Genomic DNA, 23,667 nt, shown 5'->3' with positions numbered 1-23,667 from the left:
AGTATTCATGGATTTGTTCTCTCTTGCTCAAGTAGGCAGAGCCAAAACCAATGACTAAAAACCACAGGGAGAGAGATGTTGGCTCAACTAAAGGAAAAGCTTCCTAATGCTTAGCGCTGTCTGAAAATGGAAGTGCCTGCTGGGGAAGGAGTGAGTTATGGTTTCTGGTGGTGTCAAGGCATAGAGCAGATAATCATTTGGTGCAGATTCCATGGTAGAGATTGAAGTCAGGGTGTAGAAGTAATCTCCACTGACTATTGAATTCCTGCTCCTGCAAGAGCTTTACACAGATGTTTCGTCTCATTTAATCCTCATAACAACCCCCAAGGGAATCAGTTATAACCCCACCAAGAGAGGTTACAGTCACAATTTAAGATCACACAGCTAGAGTGGCAGAGCCAGGATTTAGAGCCAGGATTTAAACTCGGAGTCCAAAGCCTTTGTTTATCCTTCCACAATTCATGGAAGCTTGAGAAAATGAACTAGGGGATTTTTAAGTTCCCTTCATCACTGTGGTTCTGAGTCAAAATCTGGATACAGGCATCACTGACTATGTTTTCTTTCAGTCACCCTTCTGGCCTCAATCTCATTAAAATGATAATCTATGACTCCAAAACTGTCTGTGGTCTCCTCAAGAAAGGCCCATTTTTTAAAAATCAGCATGTATACCTTGTATCCACTCTGAGTTTTCAACAGAACTTAGTGTGAGAGCCTCAAAATCTTTTCTTCTTTTTTTTTCCTTATAGGGTTGCTGGCAAAGGACAGAGTTTACACTATAAATGTACAGAAGACTAAGCTTTTAGTATTTCTGAAAACTTATAATATATTGTCCTAACTTCTCTACTCATTTTACAGGTCTTAAAAGTCTTAGAAGATCTGGAGATATTTGACCCAAGGTCAACTTCTCTGGTCCAAGTTCTGAGTCAGATTTTTTTTAACATTAGAATTTAAAAATTCATGTTAGAATTAGAATTTTTAAATGATTAGACCCTAAGAGTTCTCATCACAAGGAAAAGTTCTATTTCTTTAATTTTATCTCTATATGAGATGATGGATTTTCTGTAAACTTTTGTGATAATAACTTCAGGATATATGTAAGTGAAATCTTTATAGTGTACACCTTAAACTTATATAGTACTGTATATCAATTATATCAACAAAACTGGGAGAAAAAATGAGTCTGAAAATAGGCTTAATTTACTTATGATAATAGGGCATTAAATTTACTTATGATAATATGTGTGTTAAATGCTGTTTTCTAGATTGAAGCTGAACTCGCCAAGGAAAGAGCCCAACATTTGGTTGAATTTCAAGAGCAAGCTCTTCTCTTTAAGGAAGAAGCTAAACTGGAACTTGATATTGAAAAGGAAAAACACCAAGAAATAATCCAAAAGTATAAGAAAGAACAAGAAGAACTACAAATGAAGGTCTGTCATTATGGTTTTCATCATCATTTAATGGATTTGAAATTGTAGATGCTGGTTATTTCCTCCTAAGGACAACACTATATTTCTAACTCCTATGGATTTCCTCATGGCCATCACAGCTTATTTTTAGATAGAATGATTTGGCTATTCTCCATAATGAATGACTGAAATAAATTATATAAGAATATAATCCAGCTAGGTATGGAATTTTTCCTACTAAATAAATGTATTTTTAAAACAGCATAAATTATGTAACTAATAATTAACATGGTTAGATATGCTAATACCTCAAATGTCCAGCAAAAGATAATGATGTGTTTTACATAATTAAAATTTTACCAACAACTAAAGTCTATCCCCTTTAGTTGCAAATATGTTCAATTCTAGTTTTGAATGAAGGGGAAATATTTTTTAAATATCAGACTTCCATAATTTCTTAAACAATGTACACTAAACAAAATATAAGGTTTTGACAAAGTTCCCTTGTTTTCATAAGACGTGAAAGTAGAGTGTGTGTCTTTTGTGTGAGTATATTAACCAAGGCCTAGTGGTAAAGTTATATTTTGAATAAACTCATTAAGAGCTTATGTAGATTAGCACTGAATGAGACTTATGGCCTCCACTTCGTTGTACAGGGGATATGGTACAGTTTTTTCAGTAGCTCACTATGAATAGGCAGGGCCAGCCACGTGAATGTGGTGTCACAGGTCCCCATACAAACCTTGCAGGTTTAATGCCCTGCAAATGCTGTCTTGAAATTCTTAATAATAATTTAATCTCTGAATTTGTGTTTATAAGTGCAGTCCTGTTTGGGACAATGGGACAATGGAGCATGCCCTGGGAGCTTGTAGCCTCGGCTCACCTAAGGCCCCCTCCTCGTCTTCTGGACAGTCCTGTCCTAGACATGCCCTTACTTCCCGGCTCCTGCCCCCACTCCCCTTTTCCCCTCACCCCGTGACTGCTGTTACTCTCCCAGGCGGCCCAGGACCATCAGCAGGGGAATGCTGAAAGGCAGGCCCCAACTTGCCAGGGCTACAGTCTTTCAAGAGAAGTCCTAAGTCCAGATTTTGTGAGTGAATTCTCTTGATTTTTTTTTTTTTCTTTTACTGTTGACTCCCTTATTACAAAATCAAAGCCTGTTTATGGCTCTGTGAGCCTCCTCTTCCCAAGATAACATGCTCTGTTCAGTGGCAGCTCTCCTCTGGATGAAGGAAACTACTGCTCAGACCCAGAAGTGACCCTCTTCTTCCCTGGGTTAATTGAAGAAAATGTAATATTAATTTATAAAAACTGTGGTGAATAGGTTTCTTGTAAAAGTTATTAATGTAAATTTAACATTTGAAACAAATTTTGGGTACATAACTCTTAAGTAATGGTTCACAAAATCCTTGGAACTTTAGTCTGTAAATGCTTTCCAGATTCTTCATGGGCTGATTTCTTGTTGTACTAATATTTATAATATGACAATATCCGTAGCATAAATAATGATATGTTTTGTCAGAAGCAGCTTTGCTCTTCCTGGTCTGTTTCATGTTATTTGTTTTGCTTTTTTTAAGGAGAAAAATAAGCAGTCTTTTCCTTTCTAAAGATGCTGTGACACTGAGAAGTTTCTCAAGTTATTCTTTCCTCTTTGTCTGGAGGTACCACCTTCAGAAGCAGTGTATTTTCAAAGTATTCTGGTATCCTCTAGAATTGCATTGTCTAATATAGTAACTTACGCGTCTACTTAAGTTTCAATTAATTAAAATTAAATAAAATTGAAAATTGAGTTCCTCACTCATGTTCACCACATTTCAATGGTGCAACAGGCCATACTAGCAAGTGAGAGCCTACTGTTAACATTTCTTTTCAGTTCAGTGATCAGTGATTTCACCTTCATAGCTTGGAATTGGTCATAGTGAGAGTGTTTACACCATGGAAAATGAATACAAATTTGACTTCTGTGTGTGTGTGTGTGTGTGTGTGTGTGTGTGTGTGTGAATCCATTGTTAAATATTTACCAGTGCAGTTGTGTCTGACTCTTTGCAGCCCCCATGGACTTTATAGTCCATGGAATTCTCCAGGCCAGAATACTGAAGTGGGTAGCCTTTCCCTTCTCCAGGGGATCTTCTCAACCCAGGGACTGAACCCAAGTCTCCCGCATTGCAGGTGGATTCTTTACCAGCTGAGCCACAAGTGACGCCCAAGAGTACTGCAGTGGGTAGCCTATCCCTATCAGCGGATCTTCCTGACCCAGGAATCAAACCAGGGTCTCCTGCATTGCAGGCTGATTCTTTGCCAACTGAATTATCAGGGAAGTATTTACCAGCACACCACTATCAACAGTCACATACGGGTAGTGGCTACCACATAAGACAGTGCAGGATATTTCTTCTTCTTGTTCAGTCAGTAAGTTGTGTCTGACTCTTTGCAACCCCATGGACTGCAGCACACCAGGATTCCCAGTCCTTCATTGTTTCCTGGAGTCTATTCAAATTCATGTCCATTGAGTTGGTGACTCTGTCTAATCATCTCATTCTCTGCCGCCCCCTTCTCCTTTTGCCTTCAGTCTTTCCCAGCATCCAGGTCTTTTCCAATGAGTCAGCTCTTCTCATCAAGTAGCCAAAGTATTGGAGCTTCAGCTTCAACATCAGTCCACCAATGAATATTCAGGGTTGATTTCCTTTAGGATTGACTGGTTTCATCTCCTTGCTGTCCGAGGGGTTCTCAAGAGTCTTCTCTAACACAACAATTCGAAAGCATAGGTTCTTCAGTGCTTAGCCTTCTTTATTACAGCTCTCACATCTATACATGACTACTGGAAAAACCATAGCTTTGACTACATGGACCTTTGTCAGCAAAGTGATGTCTCTGCTTTTTAATATGCTGCCTAGGTTTGTCATAGCTTTTCTTCCAAGGAGCAAGCATCTTTTAATTTCATGGCTGCAGTCACCATCTGCAGTGATTTTTGGAGCCCAAGAAAATAAACTCTGTCATTGTTTCCATTTTTACCCCAGCTATTTACTGTGAAGTGATGGGACCAGATGCCATGATCTTATTGTTTTTTTAATATTGAGTTTCAAGCCAGCTTTTCCCTCTCCTCTTTCACCTTCATCAAGAAACACTTCAGTTCCTCTTCACTTTCTGCCACTGGAGTGGTATCATCTGCATATCTGGGGTTGTTGATATTTCTCCAGCAGTCTTGATTCCAGCTTGTATTTCATCTGGCCACCTTTTACATGATGTACTCTGTATATAAGTTAAATAAGCAGGGTGATGATATATAACCTTGAGGTACTCCTTTCCCTATTTTGAACCAGTCCATTGTTCCATATCTGGTTCTACATGTTGTTTATTGACTCCACATACAGGTTTCTCAGGAGGCAGGTAAGGTGGTCTGGTATTCCTATCTCTTTTAAGAATTTTCCACAGTTTGTTGTGACCCACATAGTCAAAGGCTTTAGCATAGTTAATGAAGCAGAAGTAGATACTTTTCTGGGATTTCCTTTCTTTTTCTATGATCCAACAAATGTTGGCAATTTGATCTCTACTTCCTCTGCCTTTTCTAAATCCAGCTTGTACATCTGGAAGTTCTCAGTTCACATACTGCTGACAGCTACCTTGAAGGATTTTGAACATAACCTTACTAGCATGTGAAACGAGGGTGCAATTGTATGGTAGTTTGAACATTCTTTGGCACTGCCCTTCTTTGAGACTGGAATGAAAACTGACATTTTCCAGTCCTATGGCCACTGCTGAGTTTTCCAAATTTGCTCATGTATTCTGTCACTGAAGAAAGTTCTACTGGGCAGGGATACTATAGAAGGTGTGGTATCTAGGGTATCCTAGATCATATACAAGATCATATACAAGGATGAAAAAAAATACATCAAAGGAAACCTTACTAGTATGATTTGAGTAGACTGTAGCACCGAAGAATTGATGCTTTTGAACTGTGGTGTTGGAGAAAACTCTTGAGAGCCGCTTGGACTGCAAGAAGATCCAACCAGTCTATCCTAAAGGAAATCAGTCCTGAATATTCATTGGAAGGATTGATTCTGAAGCTGAACCTCCAATACTTTGGCCACCTTATGTGAAGAACTAACTTGTTTGAAAAGATCCTGATGCTGGGAAAGATTGAAGGTGGGAGGAGAAGGGGATGACAGAGGTTAAGATGGTTGGATGGCATCACCAACACAATGGACATGGGTTTGGGTGGACTCCAGGATTTGGTGATGGACAGGGAGGCCTGGTGTGCTGCGGTTCATGGGGTCGCAAAGAGTCAGACACAACTGAGCGACTGAACTGACTGACTGACTGTAGCTATGATGCTCTCCTACATGCGTCCCCAAACATCAGGTATTTCTAGGTCCCAAAGTCACCCTAAAATGAGTCCAGACAGGCACTTGATCAAGACTTGAGTTGTCCTTGGTAGTTCAGTTCAGTTACAAAGATTTAGGTATTTCAAAGTATGTTCAAGTGATTAATACAATTCCATTTTGGGTAATAAAAATAAAATCTTAGTCTTAACTCTTAAAATCGTGAAGGCCTATATATGTCTTAAGATTTGTTTTCATCAGATCAGACGAAAACACCAATTATTTAGAATAAACCTCTTAAAACCAAGAGAATTCTGTGGCTACTTAGAGACTATTACCTACAAACTAATGCAAGGCTTATCTTACAGATATCTGACTTAATCGAAGGTGCTACTAAAGATCTAAGACTGAAACTTGCTGCTCTTGAAGAAAAACTCCATGAATCCCATGTTCAATATACTGAAGAATCTGCGTTAAAGGAGAAAGAAATTGAAAACCTTAAAAATTTGGTTGTAGAATTTGAATCACGTTTGAAGAAGGAAATTGATGGTAATGGTTCAGTTTCAGAGGACCTGAGGAAGGAAATGAAAAAGAAGTCAGATGAACTAGAAAGAGTAATGCTGGCACAAACACAACTGATGGAGCAATTCAACCAGTCCCAGAAAGAGGTAGGAAGCAGGTGATGCTACCAATGCAGTTGGTGAAAGAGTGCTGGTCTTTCAACAAATAAACAAACAGACAAAGACATGAAATGTATCTTGGTGTCATGCAGAAAGTTCTGGACTATTAGTCAGAGACCTGGGGTCATATCCTGGCTCTGTCCTTAACTAGGCAGGCATTTAACCTCTCTGGACCTGGCTTCCTTTTCTGTAAAATAAATAATACATTTATCTATGTAATCTCTAAGGTTTCCTTGGCAAGTTCTACTGTGTTGCAAATGACCATTTAAAACCTCTAAGATTAGAAATCTTTATATATTTATGTCTTATTTGTTGAAACATTACATTTTTGCCAAAGAAACCTTTAGACTACTTGCTGTTTAATATTTTAGACTGTATATTTTAAATACAGGTGTTCTTTAGGGTTTTATTGTTCTGTCATTCTAAAGTTGTAAGATAATCTACATGTATTGGTCTTCTTTCCTGTGTATGCATGATTATTTCAGCAGTATTTTATTTAAACTGGAGTAGACAAGTTCATGTCCATGGCATCAGCAAACTTTGGGAGATGGTGAGGGGCAGGGAGGCCTGGCATGCTGCAGTCCATGGAGTTGCAAAGAGTCAGACACAACTGGGCAACTGAACAACATACTTATCCCTGGTGGCTTAGTGGTAAAGAATCCACCTGCAATGCAGGAGACACAGGTCCAGTCCCTAGGTCAGGAAGATCCCCTGAAGAAGGAAATGGGCAGAGGAGCCTGACAGGATACAGTCCATGGGGTTGCAAAGAGTTGGACACAATTTAGCGACTAAACAACAACAGAGTTATTTTGATTTGAATTTTTTTTTCCTAACAAAATCTTATTTCTGAACTGTTGACCATTTTAGAAATGGTGGATGCTACGGACTGAATGTCTTCCCAAATTCATATGTTAAATATAATCACTAGTATGATGTATGGAGATGGGTCTGTCAGAGGTGATTATGTCTTGAGAGATGAGCTAATCTCCTGAATGGAATTAGTGCACTTATGAAAGAAAGCTTCCTCGCCCCTTTCACCACATGAGGACATAGTAAGAAGATGGCCATTTTGAATCAGGGTCCTTACCAGACACCAAGTCTGTTGGCATTTTCATCTTGAACTTCGCAGTCTCCAAAACTTTGAGAAATAATATTTGTTGTTTGAACTGTGCAGCCTCTGGTATTTTGTTTTAGTAACCCAAATTTATTAAAACAGTGGGGCAATTTTCCAATAGCCAAGAATTAGAATATTATCATATTAGAATATTTGATCCTATTTATGACAGTATAGCAGATAAAGGCAAATGGAGGAAGATTCTGAATGTTAGTGATAATTTTTTTTGTTTTATTGGTGTCTTAAAGATGAATAAAAGGAAAGTGCCAGTAGTAATATTGATTATTAACAAATATACCATGTTTTCTTGCTATTTGTAAATTGTCAACCAAAATTCAAAGTGTATACCATCATTATAATTATGACCTATTGCAAAGAAATTTTAAGTTAAAATGTGGAATGAATGGAATATTGGATCATGAATAATACCTAAAAACCCTATTAAAGTAGAAATTACTTCCATGTTACAGGTGAGAAACTGACTCAAGATGTTTGAATAATTTCTAAGATGACCCAGCATGGTGGAGCCAAGATTCAAATTTGAATTTCTAAGATTTGGATCACTAAATTTCATCTCCATGAATCTCTATATTTCCTCTTTTAGGATACCTGGATTTTAGTGATTCTGCTTCTAAATTTCAAAGTGACTTATGGCTTGGCACTCAAATCTCCAGGACACTCACACATACACACACACACACACACACACACACTCTCTCTCTCTCTCTCTCTCTCTCTTACTTTTAGAATAATAATAAACACACTAATGCTTACTCCACCAGATGGCTAGGGTGTTGTGTGATTGAATGTCTCCTGTTGGAACACAGCACCACAACCTCCCTTGGAACAGGGGCTGCTCCTGCAGTCCAGGCAGGAGTGGGAAGAGCCCGCACACACGTGGACTCAGCTCCGCTGGAGCAGGAGAGCGGTGATGCTTCCACCAGGACAGCAGCGTTGAAGTTCTAGAGGGGGGACAGCAGGCTGAAGGAGAGAAGGTCCAAAGCAACTAGGCCAGCAGGTTTTCTAACTCAACTCTCCCAAAGAAATGGCAATGTGGAAAGTGATGAGCTATTTATAAACTAGGACATTTATTTATTCTAGGAATTTATAAACTAGAACAAGACTATAAAGGGTCAAATACAGGAAATATATAATAGGCCAGTGCCTGTATTCAAGTGCCAGGCACTGTGCTAGTCATCAATATGCAATTATGAACATGACTGACAACTGCCATTCCCTGCTTTCAAAGAGGAATTTAGAGAAAATATTATGTTGAGCAGTTAAAGTGACATCCAGAGGCAAGAATGATCTAAAAAGAAACTTCCCATGTAAAAAACACAGACTAAAAGTTAACAATCTGGCCATAGGACTTGCATTAGTTATGTATTGTTATATAACAAACTGTCATCAAAATCAGTGGCTTCAAACAGCGAACACTTATTTCTGAGTGTCAGAGATCTGAATGTGCAGCTTAGCTGGATGCCTCTTGCTCAGTACCTCTCATGAGGTTGGTGTTAGGGTGTCAGCTGCTACAGTCTCATTAAAAGGCTCAACTCGGGGCGGGTTGACCTCCAAGCTCATTTATGTAGTTGTCAACAGGATTTACTTCCTCATGGTTGTTGGGCTGAAAGCCTCAGTTCAATGTTGGCTGAAGAAGGGGAAGAGAAGACCCCCTCACTTCCTTCCAACATGAACTTTTCCATAGAAGAGCCTGGCAACATGGTAGCTAGTCTCTCTCAAAACAAGCAAGTAAGAAAGAGAGAGTGCAAGAGACGGTGCCCAAGATAGAAGCCACAGTCTCTCTAACTTAATCTCAGAAGTGGCATCTCACTGCTTTTGCTGCATTCTATTCATTAGAGATGAAACAACAATTCCAGGCCACACTCAACTCAAAGGGGTTGCAGAAGGCTGTGAATAGCAAGAGGGCGGGGATAAGTGGGGGCCAGTTTATAGGTTGCCAACTCAGGGCCTCTGAAGGTAACTTTGGCGAGAGAAGCTAGACTACAAGTGAAGAATGAATATCTTTTTCACACAAAAGCAGCTACATTTGGAATTCTTCCTGCTTGTTGGTTGTAACAGGAAGCCACCCAGAGATGAAATTTTTTTACATGCAGACTTTGGAAAGATACAAGATAATGAGTTGGTATATAAATGATCATAGATCATTACTGGAAAATAGAAAGGGATTGTAGCAAAAGTAAAGTTATCTTGGGACATGGCTGAGGGCAGACTTCCCATTAGAAGTTAGACAATTACAACTGAACTGTAAGAGTAAATAATTAAGACTGCTTCTCTGTTTAAGAATGCTGAAGTCCAGAACATTCTTATTAAATTGGAAATTTAATTAATACAAGTGATAGGAATTATGAGCCAGAATGAACTGAGGTTGTTAGCATGTAAAGTAAAAAGCACTACTTTTTGTGACCATGCATTCCAGACACTTGAAATTTCTCAGGTTCTGGAGGAAAAAAAACATCATTTAAGTGGAGAACAAATTCCCATTAGAAAGAAGATAAATTAATGGTCTAATAAGAAAGCTAATTAAGGAGAGGAAAACCGCACTCTCATTCAGGAGGCCAGAAAATAGGTAGGACTTTGTTTTTAATTGTATAAAGAAAGTTCTCAAGGATATGAGGAAAGCCATAGCCTCCAAAGGACAAAATGGATATTCCTCCATGGAGCAGGGGTGAGTGGAGTGCTGCCACAGAAACGAGGGTCAAGAAGGTGAGGCAACAAAAGGTTCAGGTCAATAAGAAGAGAAAAAACAGGAAGTAAAAGTATATGGGAAATGTAAATGTAAAAAAGGGGGCTCCTGAAATTCTTTACAGGGAAAAGACACAGACATCAAAAATTGGAACAGTTTAAAAAAAATAAGAAGCCAGAAAAGAAACATAATATGTTAGAGAACAGGACATTATATTAGCTTAAAATAGATCTCATGCTTTTTGCTGCCAGTTTTCCTTCCTTACTAGCTCCGTATGAGCTCTACCAAGACAGTGTGACTCCACTGTTTGGGGCCATGGATCCAAAAGGAGAATGTGAAAAACAGATCAAAGTAAAGCCAGTACAGAGAGTTCAATATTTTTGTTGACTTTAAACTATATATAAGGAAAACATAAGGGGCAGAAGTTTTAAATTCTCCCACTTCCTGTGGCTATCTAATGAGGATGAAAGATATTCAAAAATAGAAGGTAATGCTCTTGGTTAAACATAAATGATTAAATGCATATTTTTATCTCTGTGTCCATCCCCAAATACCACTAAAATGGCAGTAACTTAATAAAATGTGAATAAATACATAGGGAAAAAAGAACAGGAAAGGAGATGACATTTGATGAAAAAAATGTTGACCAAAATTTGGAAAATGGAAAGTAAGGTTATGGATGAGAGGTAATCAGCAGGCTATGGATATTGAAACCTAATGCTTGTGGAGAGTGTGAGAGTGCATGGAATCCTAAAAAGGAGCAAACCCAATCACATTAGAAAGGCTCACCAGATATCTCTCAAAGAGGGAGAGAAGAGTAGATCTGAAAACAGGGCTGTTTGAATGTTTTTTAACGGTGCAAACAGGTGCTTAGATGCCCTCTGCAACCCCAGGCAGCCCCCACCTACCATCCTGGCAGGATACTAAAGTTTTACACTCTAAAAAACCTGAATGCAAGAGACTTTGGACTTGAGGATACACAAAAGCAGGATATGATATAAGGCAAGAGCTAGAGTGAAGGTCTGTATATTTCAGGGTGAGACCTCCCAGTCCCTGTCACCCACTCACTTCCCAGAACACAGACAACCAAGCTTGTATATCAATACCCAGGAAATTGGAGGAGCCCTCTGTGGTAAAATGAGCTAGCTCAAAAGAAGATACCTCTGGCTTAGGAATAAACTTAACAAATGAATTGAAAGACATACACTAAAAACTATAAGACACTGATTAATTGATTAAAGAAAGTTGTAAAAAATAAAATACCTCTGGGTACCAACAACTATTAGCACCTCTTGGCACTAACTAACTTTTAATTAAAAGTCATATGCATGTCCAATGAAACCTATACCAGTAAACAAGCCCTTACCTGGTAGACACACAGAGTTTCCAGTGACATTTTGAAGACTCATTTTTTAAACACAAAAAGCAAAGAATAACCAATCATTTGAGGAACACTTCTAATATGAAAGATAGAATCAGGATCAAACAAATAAGCAAAAAAAGAACAAAAGTGTCAAAAAAGAATATAATTCATATCCTTAGAGACAAAAGAGAAGATATTATATCCATGAAACATGAACAGAGGGCTATAAAAAGAGAACAGGAATGAGTATTAAAGTATAAGAATTGAAATAAAAAATTTAATATTTGGCTTAAATGATAAAGATGAAGAAATAACACAGAAAGTAGAAGAAAAAGGTCAAAAGATGGAGAGAAGAAAAGAATATTAGAGGATCAAGCCAGGATATCTAATACTTCATTAATAGGAGTTCCAAAAAGAGAGAACAGAGAAAATGGAAGGGAGAAAACTATCCAGGAATTAATCCAATAAATATTCTAAGTACTAAAGGGGATTTCTATATTGAACAAGTCCACTCAGCATGATGGATGGCAAAGCAAACACACCAAAGCACTTCATCATGAAATGTCACTACCTTAAGGATAAACATAAGGAATTAAAAACATTAAGGAAAATTATTTCCAATCTAGGATTCTATATCCTGCCAAATGATCAATTAAATGCAGGTGTCAGAGATATTTTCAGACATTAGGATTCTCAAAACTGGTACTTCCCTTGCAGCCTTTCTCAGGAAGCTCCACAATGAGGGCATAAACTAAGAAAGGAGGGGACACAGGAATCAGGAAATGAGCATTCCAACACAGGAGAGAGGCAGTGGGAATCCCCAGGACCAGGACGATGGTGGGAAGAAATCCAAGGATGACAGCAGTGCAACAGACTTAGAGAATAGCCAGGCTGAGTTCAGCAAAAGAATGGCAGATTTTTAGACGTATGTCTCTGAGGAAAAAAAGAGAATGGATGATTACATGGAGTGCTTAAACATGTTGAGAGGATATTTACACTTCTGTAAGTAGGTTTGGTGAAAAATTGGTTATCAACACCTAGAAAACTAAGCAGATAAATAATGGGATAATAATAAACTCCAGAAGGGAGCTGGGAAAGAAAGGAAATGTAATCACAGTACACTGCATGGCTAAGGTGTACATATACTTATATACTATAATCATATAAGGTGGAATATAGATTTGACTAAAAATTGTGCTAGAAGTTGGGAAGGTTTTCCAATAAAATTGTGATAGAAGCCTCTCCTAGGGGAGCAGAAACATCTCCTAATGGAAGGTGAAACAACTGTTAAGAGTTGAAATAGGAAGCTAAATCCTCACCTTTGATTCTATGAAATCTGTAGATAATGACTTCAAAATAGAAAACCATGAGGTAGCTGTATAATAACATTATCTAGGACCATGGATATAAATATCATTAGAAACAGCTTAAAAACCTGAAAATGGTTGTTCCTGGGAGGCAGAACCTGAAAGTGTGAAGAAGTGCTTTATTTCATTATAATGTTATAGTATTGTTTTCATCTTTAACTATGTGTAATAAACTAATTTTAAAAAATAATTTAAAATAATAGAAAAGAGTAAATGATATAGAGGACCCAACAGAGAGGGAAGCAGATGAAAGGATAAGGGACAAAGTTATAGAAGAAAAAACAGGAAAGTTTTAAGTACAGCAAATAAACAACAGAATATGAATATCTTAGTGAGATATTTTTTAAGATTAGAGAAATTTTTAAAATAAAGACAAAGCAGATTCTAGCTTAAATTTTAATAACAGGTACCTGAAACATTTCTGTTTATTCTTCAAGTCCAAACAAAAGGAGTACTCTTCAGTGAACCCACAGAATCTACATCTGTATGCCTAATACAGCTGGTCGTTTTTGCTTTTAAATCTTTTCTACTGAAGTAGAATATATATATATATATATATATATATACACACACACACACACATACATATATATGAAGTGTTATATTCGATGGGATGGTCAGAGGTCTCTCTGAGAAGATAATATTCAAGCAGACCTGAAGTAAGAAAAGGAACATTCCAGAGTGGATAGGAAGTATAAAGGCCCTGTGGCAAGAAGCGTCCTGGGAACCTTTGAGAAACCACAAGGAAGTCAGCAATGCTTAGTGAGGAAGGAGGATGTGGTAGGAAGCAAGGTTGGAGGGGCCAATTCATGTGGAGTCTTCGAAGGCTGTAAAGACTTTGGACACCTTCCAACTTTGGCTCCTCTTCTGAGAGTCCCTTGGACTGCAAGATCAAACCAGTAAAACCTAAAGGAAATCAACTCTGAATATTCACTGGAGAGACTGATGTTGAAACTGAAGCTCCAATACTTTGGCCACCTGATGCAAAGAGCCGACTTATTAGAAAAGACCTTGATGCTGGGAAAGACTTAAGGCAAAAGGAGAAGGGGGTGACAGAGGCAAGATGGTTAGATAGCATCACGAACTCAATGGACATGAATTTGAGCAAGCTCCAGGAGACAGTGGAAGACAGAGGAGCCTGATGTGCTGCAGTCCATGGAGTTGCAAAGAGTCGGACAAGATTTAGCGACTGAAAAACAACAAAGACATTGGATTGTTGGACTTCCCTGGTGGCACAGTGGTTAAGAATCCACCTGCCATTGCAGACGACACAGGTTCAACCCATGATCCAGTAAGATTCCACATGCTGTGGGGTGACTAAGCCCACAGTCTGTGACTAAGCCCACAACTACTGAGTCTGTGTGCGCAACTACTAAAGCCCAGGCACCCTAGAGCCTGCGGTCCACAAGAGGAGGCACCACAATGAGAGGCCCTCACTGCACAACTAGAGAGTAGCCCTTGCTCACTACAACTAGAGAGAGCCCATGCACATCAGTGACGAACCAGTACAACCAAAAATGAATAAATACTTTTTTTAAAGACTTTGGATTGTTTTCTAAGTGTGGTGAAAAGCTACCTGGCAATGTTGAACAAGGGAGTGACATGATTTGACTTATTTTTAGAGAATCACTCTGACTACTGCGTGGAAAATAGGTTGAAAGGGGCAGGGCAAAATGAAAGCAGAAAAACCTATTACAAGGTCCTTGAAAAGGTCTAGAACAGCATTGTTGGTCACCATCATAAAGGAGGTGACAACTGGCCAGATTTGGTATATATTTGGCATGTATTCCCTAGGTGGAGGTAATGGAAGTTGCTAATGGGTGGGATGATGAAGGGTAAGAGGGGTCAAAGATAATGCCAAAGTTTGGTGTCTCAACAACTGAGTGAATGAAAGTGCCATTATTAAGATGGAAAGCACTAGTTAAGGAATACAATTGGGAGAAATATCAAGAATTTGATTTGGGATGTGTTAACCTTAATATAAGCACAAGTTAGAATCAAGATTGCTGGGAGAAATATCAATAACCTCAGATATGCAGATGACACCACCCTTATGGCAGAAAGTGAAGAGGAACTAAAAGGAATCTTGATGAAAGTGAAAGAGGAGAGTTAAAAAGTTGGCTTAAAGCTCAACATTCAGAAAACTAAGATGATGGCATCTGGTCCCATCACTTCATGGGAAATAGATAGGGAAACAGTGGAAACAGTGTCAGACTTTATTTTTTGGGGCTCTGAAATCACTGCAGATGGTGACTGCAGCCATAAAATTAAAAGACGCTTACTGCTTGGAAGGAAAGTTATGACCAACCTGGATAGCATATTAAAAAGCAGAGACATTACTTTGCCAACAAAGGTCTGTCTAGTCAAGGCTGTGGTTTTTCCAGTGGTCATGTATGGATATGAGAGTTGGACTGTGAAGAAAGCTGAGCGCCAAAAAATTTATGCTTTTGAACTGTGATGTTGGAGAAGACTCTTGAGAGTCCCTTGGACTGCAAGGAGATCCAGCCAGTCCATCCTAAAGGAGATCAGTCCTGGGGGTTCATTGGAAGGACTGATGCTGAAGCTGAAACTCCAATACTTTGGCCACCTCATGCAAAGAGTTGACTCATTGGAAAAGACCCTGATTCTGGGAGGGACTGGGGGCAGGAGGAGAAGGGGACGACAGAGGATGAGATGGTTGGATAGCATCACCGACTCAATGGACATGAGTTTGAGTAACCTCCAGGAGTTGGTGATGGACAGGGAGGCCTGGCGTGCTGCGATTCATGGGGTTGCAAAGAGTCAGGCACGACTGAGCAACTGAACTGAACTGAACCTTAATATATCTGTTAGATATACAAATGGAGGTGTTGAATGGACAATATGTTCATGGAAAACTGAGGAGAGATACTGATTTCAGAAACATCCACATATCCTAAGCCTTGGAACTAAATGAGGTCACCCAGAGCATGGGGCAATAGAGGAGGGTTGAGAATGTGCCAACTCTGAGAGGCCGGGAGGAGGAGGAGACTGGGGCAAAGGTGATGTAGAGGGAACATCTAGTGAGGTGGGAGGAAAACAGAAAGAATCTAGCCAAGGACTCTAAGGAATGAAAGTATCTAAAGAAGGGAGCCTGTAGACTCACAATCTCCTGTACAAGAATTTTTATTTCAGATAGGTTTTGAAATTCAGTTTTGAATTATTGAACATTAATAAAATGCATATGCTCCTGGAGATCTAGGGTAGCCTCTTCCATTTGTTGTTGCTGTTGTTTAGTTGCTAAGTCATGTCCGACTCTTTTGAGATCCCATGGACTGTAGCCTGCCAGGCTCCTCTGTCCATGAAATTCTCCAGGCAAGAATACTGGAATGGGTTGCCATGCCTTCCTCCAGGGGATCTTCCCAACCCAGGTCTCCTGCATTGCAGGCAGATTCTTTACCATCTGAGCCACCAGGGAAGCTCCAAATGTAAAGCCTATTTTTAAAAAAAGAAGGCCTATTTATTTAGGAAATGTTACTAATACATCTGGTAAGGATGGATTTATATAAACTCTTAAGATTAAATTTTAGGAATACATACATTTGAAAACATAAATAGCTTTTATGCAAGAAGAATATGCCTAGTTTTAGGATATGCATTTGTTTGTATATTTATTTGATGTAGAGAAAATGGGACACATTTCTCTGGTAACTCCATTTATGAGAAACCAAAGTGAGTCAATTAAAAAGTTAGTAGTTCTCATTTTGAGAACTACTCAATTTGAACCTAATAAAGAGAACACTGGAGTGTCTTCCAGAGAGTAAAGTGGTAAATGGAGGCTCTCTGCCTTCCAGCTTCACAGGGAACAGAGGCAGATGGGGTGGTGGGTGAAGAGGGGCTATTATGGGGTGTAGGGGGCTCAGACCAAGGGTCTCCAGTCATGGAGAGGGAGATCCAGGCAAAACTGTCTTTCACGTGTTGGAGAGTCAGCCCTGGTATGGAGTATGGATGCCAAAAATTTGACAGAGTGAGAAAAATATGGAGAAACTGTTTTTGTTGTATCTAATTAATGTTAATTAAGTCTCAACTAAAATTAGCTTCCTGACTTAGAAAGTAAACCCTGAACACTATATCTTCATGGGTTCTTCTTCTCCATTCTAAACTCTGCTCTTGAAGGCTATCAGTTCAAGGGACTATCGCCCTCCGTCCCTCCTTCTGTTTTGGTATGTCTGCCATGGTTATTTCACAGTGTCCATTATGTTTGCAAGCATAGAAAACAATTTTAAGAACAACCTGCTTAACATCCATTTTGCTTCTTTCCTGGAAATTTATCCAGATTCTCCTCCCTGCCTTACCAAAGGGCCATTTCCACAGTTTTCCTGCAGTGTTTTGGCTGACCAGATTAGTTGAACAGAAATCTTAAATGGAAGGTTGGGCACATCCTTTGCTAACACCCACTCATCTTTCTGGTTTCCACACCTTTTCCACAGAGTCTCCTTCCACCTCAGCTCCCCACCCAGTTGGCCAGTCACTCACTCACCCTGGGAGAGATCTAGTTTGGGTTGGTGGAAACTGTAATCTGATCACTGCATGACTGGTTCAGACCTCACTGGGTATAAAGCATGAACAAAGACACCCATCTGTGCTGCTTCTTCACTGAGAACTTGCTTTCCTGGCATGTTCCCCCCAAATTATGCCAAATACAGTGGATTGCCATCACAAATGGAATTCTCACCTTCAGAATAATCAAGTTATCCAGCAAAGCCTTGTCTTGCTCCTTCCACTGTTTTTGGAATTGAAAGCAATCCAGCTGTCTCTAAGGACAAAAAAGAAAACAAACATAAAAATAAACCATTCTTACATTACAAAGAGTGGGGGAAATTGACCATTTTTTTAATACTAGAAATTTCATACAGATGGTGAGCTAATTTATATTTTCATTTTGACATTTATTTTCCCAGTAGGAGTGCAATTAAGTCATATTTTAAGTCTGTTCAAAGTGGCCATCATCTGAAAATGTTGTAGGCATATCTGTAGATAATGTTCTCACCCAATTGGCTGGGTTAAGGACTCAGGAATGCTAGCTCCCCTTCTCCTAGACCACCTCAACCAAGGGGCACTTGGAATATGAATCTGCTGCATGAAACTTGACTTCCTATCCTTCCTGCTTCCCATCCCTCCCCACTCAGGGCTACTTTCTACAGAACTGGCAAAGGGATCTTCCTTTATTGTAAACTTGGCCATGCCAGCCCCTGCTTAAATAAATCTTTTGGGACTGCATATAGCCCTTAGAATTGAGTTAAAACTCTACTATTAGCAGGTTGTCAAAGTCGTCCTTGACCTGATCCTGCTTACTCTCCCTGCCTCAGTCCTGGTCTCTCCCGTTCTCTGCACTCTGCCCTGGAGTCATACTAAGCCATGTATCTTCCGAAGATGTGACTCTCCCTCTCACTGCCGGGCGTTTGCATCACTGCCCACTCTGCCTGGAAAACCCACTGCCCCTCTTCATCTGACTCATGCCTTCTTTTCCATTTTGACTTACAGTTTAGTTGCAGTCCAGTGATAACACTATTTTGCCATATTAAAATATGGCCAAAGATGCTTTTACCTAAAACTTTTAGAAAGCTGTAGCTTCACTGATTGTTCTCCTGTTTGCCCATGATTTTCAGTCTTACCGAACATGTTCCTTCTTAGATATTTTCCCATGTTGTCCAATGAAAACACATATTAAAATTCTACAACTACCTAACCTTACAAAAAGATCAGCAGTCCCAAAAGACAAATACTTAGCTCAAATTGCTGAAAGCAATCTACCCACGAGAACTGATTCTTTTTCACATATGACGGAACTTTTCACTGAAGTGTCTCACTAACTCTGGCCACATCCATATGTGCTCCTGTCATGCCCTGTCACATACACTCCAGCTCTGAAACACCAATCTCCAAAACTCGATGTGTTCTATTTATTTATTCCACAATTGAATAAATTCTAACACCTGAACTACAAAATTGAGTTATTATCCAAATGTTAAAGAAGGTGGTAATATTAAGCGTCAGAGGAGATACAGATATTGTGAGATTCATCTGAGATTTCTTAGTGTTTACAACAAAGACAAAATAGAAGACCTATCTTTGAATGCTCTTCTCAGTTTAGAGGTTGTCCCGGTTTGGGGAATAATAAAAGAAAGAGAATTTGTCCTTTGTTCTGGAAGCAAATAGCCTTGAAGAAGAATGAGTTTCAGAGCAGTGGGCCCCAGACCAAGGTGGTCAGCAGCCCTTCCAAAATTCAGTCTGGAGTTGGCAGGTACTTTGCTCCCACTGTACTTGCTACCAGGATATCTTTTCGTTTCCTCCTCCAGTGAGTGTCACTTGCCTGAAACAGTTTTTGAGTAACTTGCTTTAAGGATGTTTTCCACAGAGTACTACTCCTATCCGTTGAGATTTGAATTTAATTTTGTAAATGGATTGAGTTTTCTTTTTAATGAGAGCCCTTGTTGTGATATCATCCATCACTTTATCCTTCCATATTTGTGCACCTTTTATTCACGTCACCCATTTATTGACCTGGAGAAGGAAATGGCAACCCACTCCAGTATTCTTGCCTGGAGAATCCTGTGGACAGAGGAGACTGGAGGGCTGCTGTCCATGGGTCACATGGAGTCGGACATGACTGAAGTGACTTAGTATGCATTTATTGACCACATTGTTAACTTTTATAATTTTTTTCTTTTATATATTTAAACAAAATTAACTCTTTCCCATAGCTTTCTTAATCAAGGAAATTTCTATACTAATTTATTTAAAGCCTCATAAATCTAACCACTTCAATACATTTTGCCTGCTTACTCTACTAGTAGACAAAGAACAAAATGCATTGATGGTTTTTCCTTTTAAAAGAAAGTTTAAATTTAGAAAAGTTGGGCAAAACCAAATGCAATGTCTTACTGTTTTTTATTGCTTCATTGTTCTGAAGCAAAATGGCCCCTGCATGCTTGATATAATTAATTAGACCCTTAATTTAGGCATAAGCAGCTTGGAGCTGGCTCTAGCAGTAAGCAGGGGCCCCACCATTTCAAAGCTGGGTTACTCTCAGCAAGTTACAAAGCAAGTATGGGCTTCAGTGTCTTTCTTGGTCAAATATAATTGTTGGGAGCAGAAAATGAGAAGACACCTAACAAGGCACTTTATTACCTTCTTCTCTAGCCCTCCTTCTCCTGCCTTTTCAACAAGTATTTCAGGAAGAGTTAATGAGAACCAGATGATAAAGCCACAAATATCATCCTTGGTCTCCTGTTCCTAAAAAAAAAAAAAAATTAACTGGAATTGAGTACTTAACCCCCATTATTTTTAAAAAAAAAATGTGGATATGTGGATCATGTATGTCTACTGCTAATATACATAAATGGTGAGAGTTTGTTTGACCCAGACATGCCACTGGTTTTATAGAATATTAGTGTGCAACTGTTAATCTGGAATTGTTCCATAGTCTTCAATTTTGATTACCAAATTTGGAGTCGAATGGAGTTCTGACTGTAATCACAAGAAACTCAAATACAGGAAGATGCTTTGTTTTTAGTTCTACTAACAGCAGATTAGTCAGTAAGTACTTAGGAGGACGCTTTCCACCTAGCGTCAGACTTGGGAATGCCTAGGCTGTTTTTCACAAACAAGCTAACCAGGCAGAGAGTCATTTTCAGCTGAAGAATCCTATAGCATGATCACTTTAACTGTAGTTACCTATTTGGATATCATTTTCTTTCTTTTCTAAAAATACTTATTTGTTTCTTACGGCACACCGACTCTCTAGTTTTGGCCCCTGGGCGCCAGAGTGTGCAGGCTCGGTCGTTGCTGCCCGTAGACTTAGTTGCTTTACAGCATGTGGGATCTTCATTCCCTGACCAGGGATGGAACCTGCATCCCCTACATTGCAAGGCAGATTCTTAACTACTGGACCAGCAGAGAAATTCCTGGATACCATTTTCAGTTGTTTACTTTTCAATCTCTTTTCTGACATCCTGCAGACATGAATGTCAGGACATTAGGAAGATCCAAGACCTAATTTTTACCACGGAGCTTGAAGTAATTTTGATGAATTCCATAGATGAAAGATGGCTATCAGTCTTCAGCTAGAAATGTAGAGTCTCGGTATCTGAGGAAGTTGTAATAATCTCTAGTCTAGTAACACATTTGAAGCTTAAATTTGCTCCAGTACTTCCCATCAAGTGAGATTCAACTCTTCAGAGTATCCTTAGACAGCTCTGGCTACTAAAAAATTCTTCCTTCTCTTTAACCCCCATTGCTTCTACCCTTGGCTCCAGCCTCTGTTGGGGATGTAAGAAGCAGCTCTACTCAAACTTACAATGGTGCAAACTTCTTGAGAGCGGGAACTACATCCACTGTAGCTTCTAGTAACTTGATATGTGATTGCTGAATGACGTTCAAAACAGATTTTGTTCTTCATTTTGATATATATCTCACAAAAGAGCAAATCATCAGTATATTTAAGTTCTGAGAACGGATCACGTAAAATCACTGATTTTATTATATAAATGCTACAGCTGATATATTTTATTCTCTCAATTTTCTAATTCAAGCAATTTTTATCTATCTTATGCACTGCAGTTTCCCTTCATTATAAAATAACATAATGACACTACAGATATTTATTAGACATCACATGTGCAGGACAGACTGTCTCAGGCACAGAGGAGTTGAAACCCTACTGAAGTAGGCATTCTGGGTTCCAGCACCACTAACATCTGAGTGACCCTGACTCCTGATTCCTCTTCTGCAAACTGCAAGGGTTGAACCAAATGTTCTCTTAAAGTTATTTCTATCTTCACAAACCATTTGCATTTTTGACTCATTTGTCCCTGTCAGAGAACACAGACCTCTGATTTCCAGTTCAGTTATCAATTTGTATTGCCAATAACTGTCCATATGTACACTATTAAAAGCTATGGCTGCTTTTCCTTTCCTTTTTGTCATTTCAGAACACTTTTCTTCAGGAAACAGTGCGTAGGGAATGTGAAGAACGCTTTGAACTGACGGAGGCGTTGAGTCAAGCCAGAGAACAACTCCTGGGGCTCCAGAAGCTGAGCGGACAGTGGCCGCCGTCGCCACGCTCCCTCCAGGGCAGCCTAACCTCTGCTGCGGCCGGGGGTGGCCAGGGAGAGAGAAGGCTTGCCAGACTGCACTCTGAGAAAGTAATCAAAACCCCTGGCCTGCCCGGAGTGTCGCAGCCCACCACTTCTCCAGCCTTTCCTCAGCCCAAGAGGGTCAGCAGCTCAGGTTTGCCCACAGTCCCCCAGCCACGTCCTCCCCGGGGTCGACCGTCTTCAGTCAGTGAGACCAGGCAAAGACTGGCTGCTATTCTGAGGAGGAGACTGAGCCAGCAGTGATGGAGCCGAAGTCAAGAGCAGCTCCACACACAGTGTCTATCTTTCCCGGAGTCCAGAGCCCCACTGTAATTAAGAATGACAAACTTCAAATTATTACCGCAGATGGAGAATGCATACTTAAAGATAGTTTTAATAATTGGACAAGCTAACGAATTTTGAAGCCACATTTTCTAAGAGGCCTTTGAAACTGCAACAGATAATGAAGTTGTTGGTATTCCAGAGAGCCAGTCTCTGTATTTATGTATTGTGTGTTTCGATGTGCTCTATGAATATGCTCTTTTAGAGATCATAGGTAAAAATTTTCACCCATTGCATCTTTTCTACTTTTTTGCACTATTACAAGAAGATCTATTTCTACACACACACACACACACACACACACACACACACACAAAATAGATTGTATTGGTTTTGTTGGTATTTGTTCATTTGTTTGTTGAGTTCAATAGGTTAAATAGATGTAATTAGCATTCTAAATAGCAAATGAAAGGACTTTAGTCTTTAATTTGATCATTTTTAAACTGCTTATTAGTTCAAATATTCGCAAACTTCATCATCACCAAATTTTCTCTTTCACCTCATAATCGGTTAATCTAATTTCTTTTTAAGTAAGGTCAGATGGAATGATAGGTAATCTTCAGGAAGACAAAGGGCCAGCCACTCCTATTCAAGAAAAAGGGGGGTTATTTCTAAAACTATGGAGATGATTTTAGATGACAAGGAGCCTAGCCATGAAAGTATTACTTGGGAGAGATTTTCTCCATTAAATGGTCTCTGGTACTCCAGGTCAAGTTTTGGCTTTAACTGGTATTCTGTAGCTATTGTGTAGAGAACTAATTCAAGACAGTTTAGTAGAGGCACATAGTGCTAATTTAGCATGTTTTCTATTTTCAGAGTGAAAAATTAAAACCAGAAACCAGACCAACTATTTCACATAGTCATAAAGCTCTAGGCTCCTCCTGTTTTGTAAAAGGCAACTCTTTACCTTATGCTAGTATTTGTCTATCCTTTTCTCCATGTAATAAACATGTATTTTTCTTCTATGGCTGATTTTATTCAAATCTTTCATCTGACTGCATCATGGATTCCCAGGCTTCTTACTCTCAGATTAGGATGATACTAACACATGTGAAATATGGCACATAAAACTCTCTGTTGTTTGGCCACCATGTAGATGAGAGAATCTAAAGATATCTGGAATCCCTCCCATGTACAAAAAAAAAAAAAAAGTGTTACTAAGCCAAATCAAGTCTATCTCCAGTCTTTCAAAGGATTGTTCTAATCAGTCCTTTCAAAGGATTGATCTAATCTAGGGTGCTTTAACCTCAAAAACATCTACATCAAGTCCATGAATT

The 23,667-nt window shown here is 39.2% G+C and overlaps 1 protein-coding gene across 5 annotated transcripts in view; it reads left to right on the top strand.

The window, feature by feature from the left end:
- Nucleotides 1–23,355, top strand: part of LEKR1 (leucine, glutamate and lysine rich 1) — a 202,074-nt gene extending 178,719 nt beyond the window's left edge. For 4 of the 5 annotated variants that reach the window (XM_070466525.1, XM_070466528.1, XM_070466526.1 and 1 more), the window contains 3 exons: nt 1,263–1,427; nt 6,094–6,393; nt 21,905–23,355. In XM_070466525.1, the coding sequence (XP_070322626.1) occupies nt 1,263–1,427; nt 6,094–6,393; nt 21,905–22,312 (873 nt within the window). In that variant the 3' untranslated portion in view covers nt 22,313–23,355. Of the gene's footprint in view, nt 1–1,262; nt 1,428–6,093; nt 8,298–21,904 lie in introns of those variants that run through there. The other variant, XM_070466530.1, reaches the window with a different exon arrangement.
- The last annotated feature ends 312 nt before the right edge of the window (nt 23,356–23,667 follow it).

The sequence above is a fragment of the Odocoileus virginianus genome, chromosome 4 (assembly GCF_023699985.2).
Source record: "Odocoileus virginianus isolate 20LAN1187 ecotype Illinois chromosome 4, Ovbor_1.2, whole genome shotgun sequence".
Taxonomy (NCBI): domain Eukaryota; kingdom Metazoa; phylum Chordata; class Mammalia; order Artiodactyla; family Cervidae; genus Odocoileus; species Odocoileus virginianus.
The sequence above is the reverse complement of the archived record's forward strand: the minus strand, read 5'-3'. Positions and strand labels throughout refer to the sequence as shown.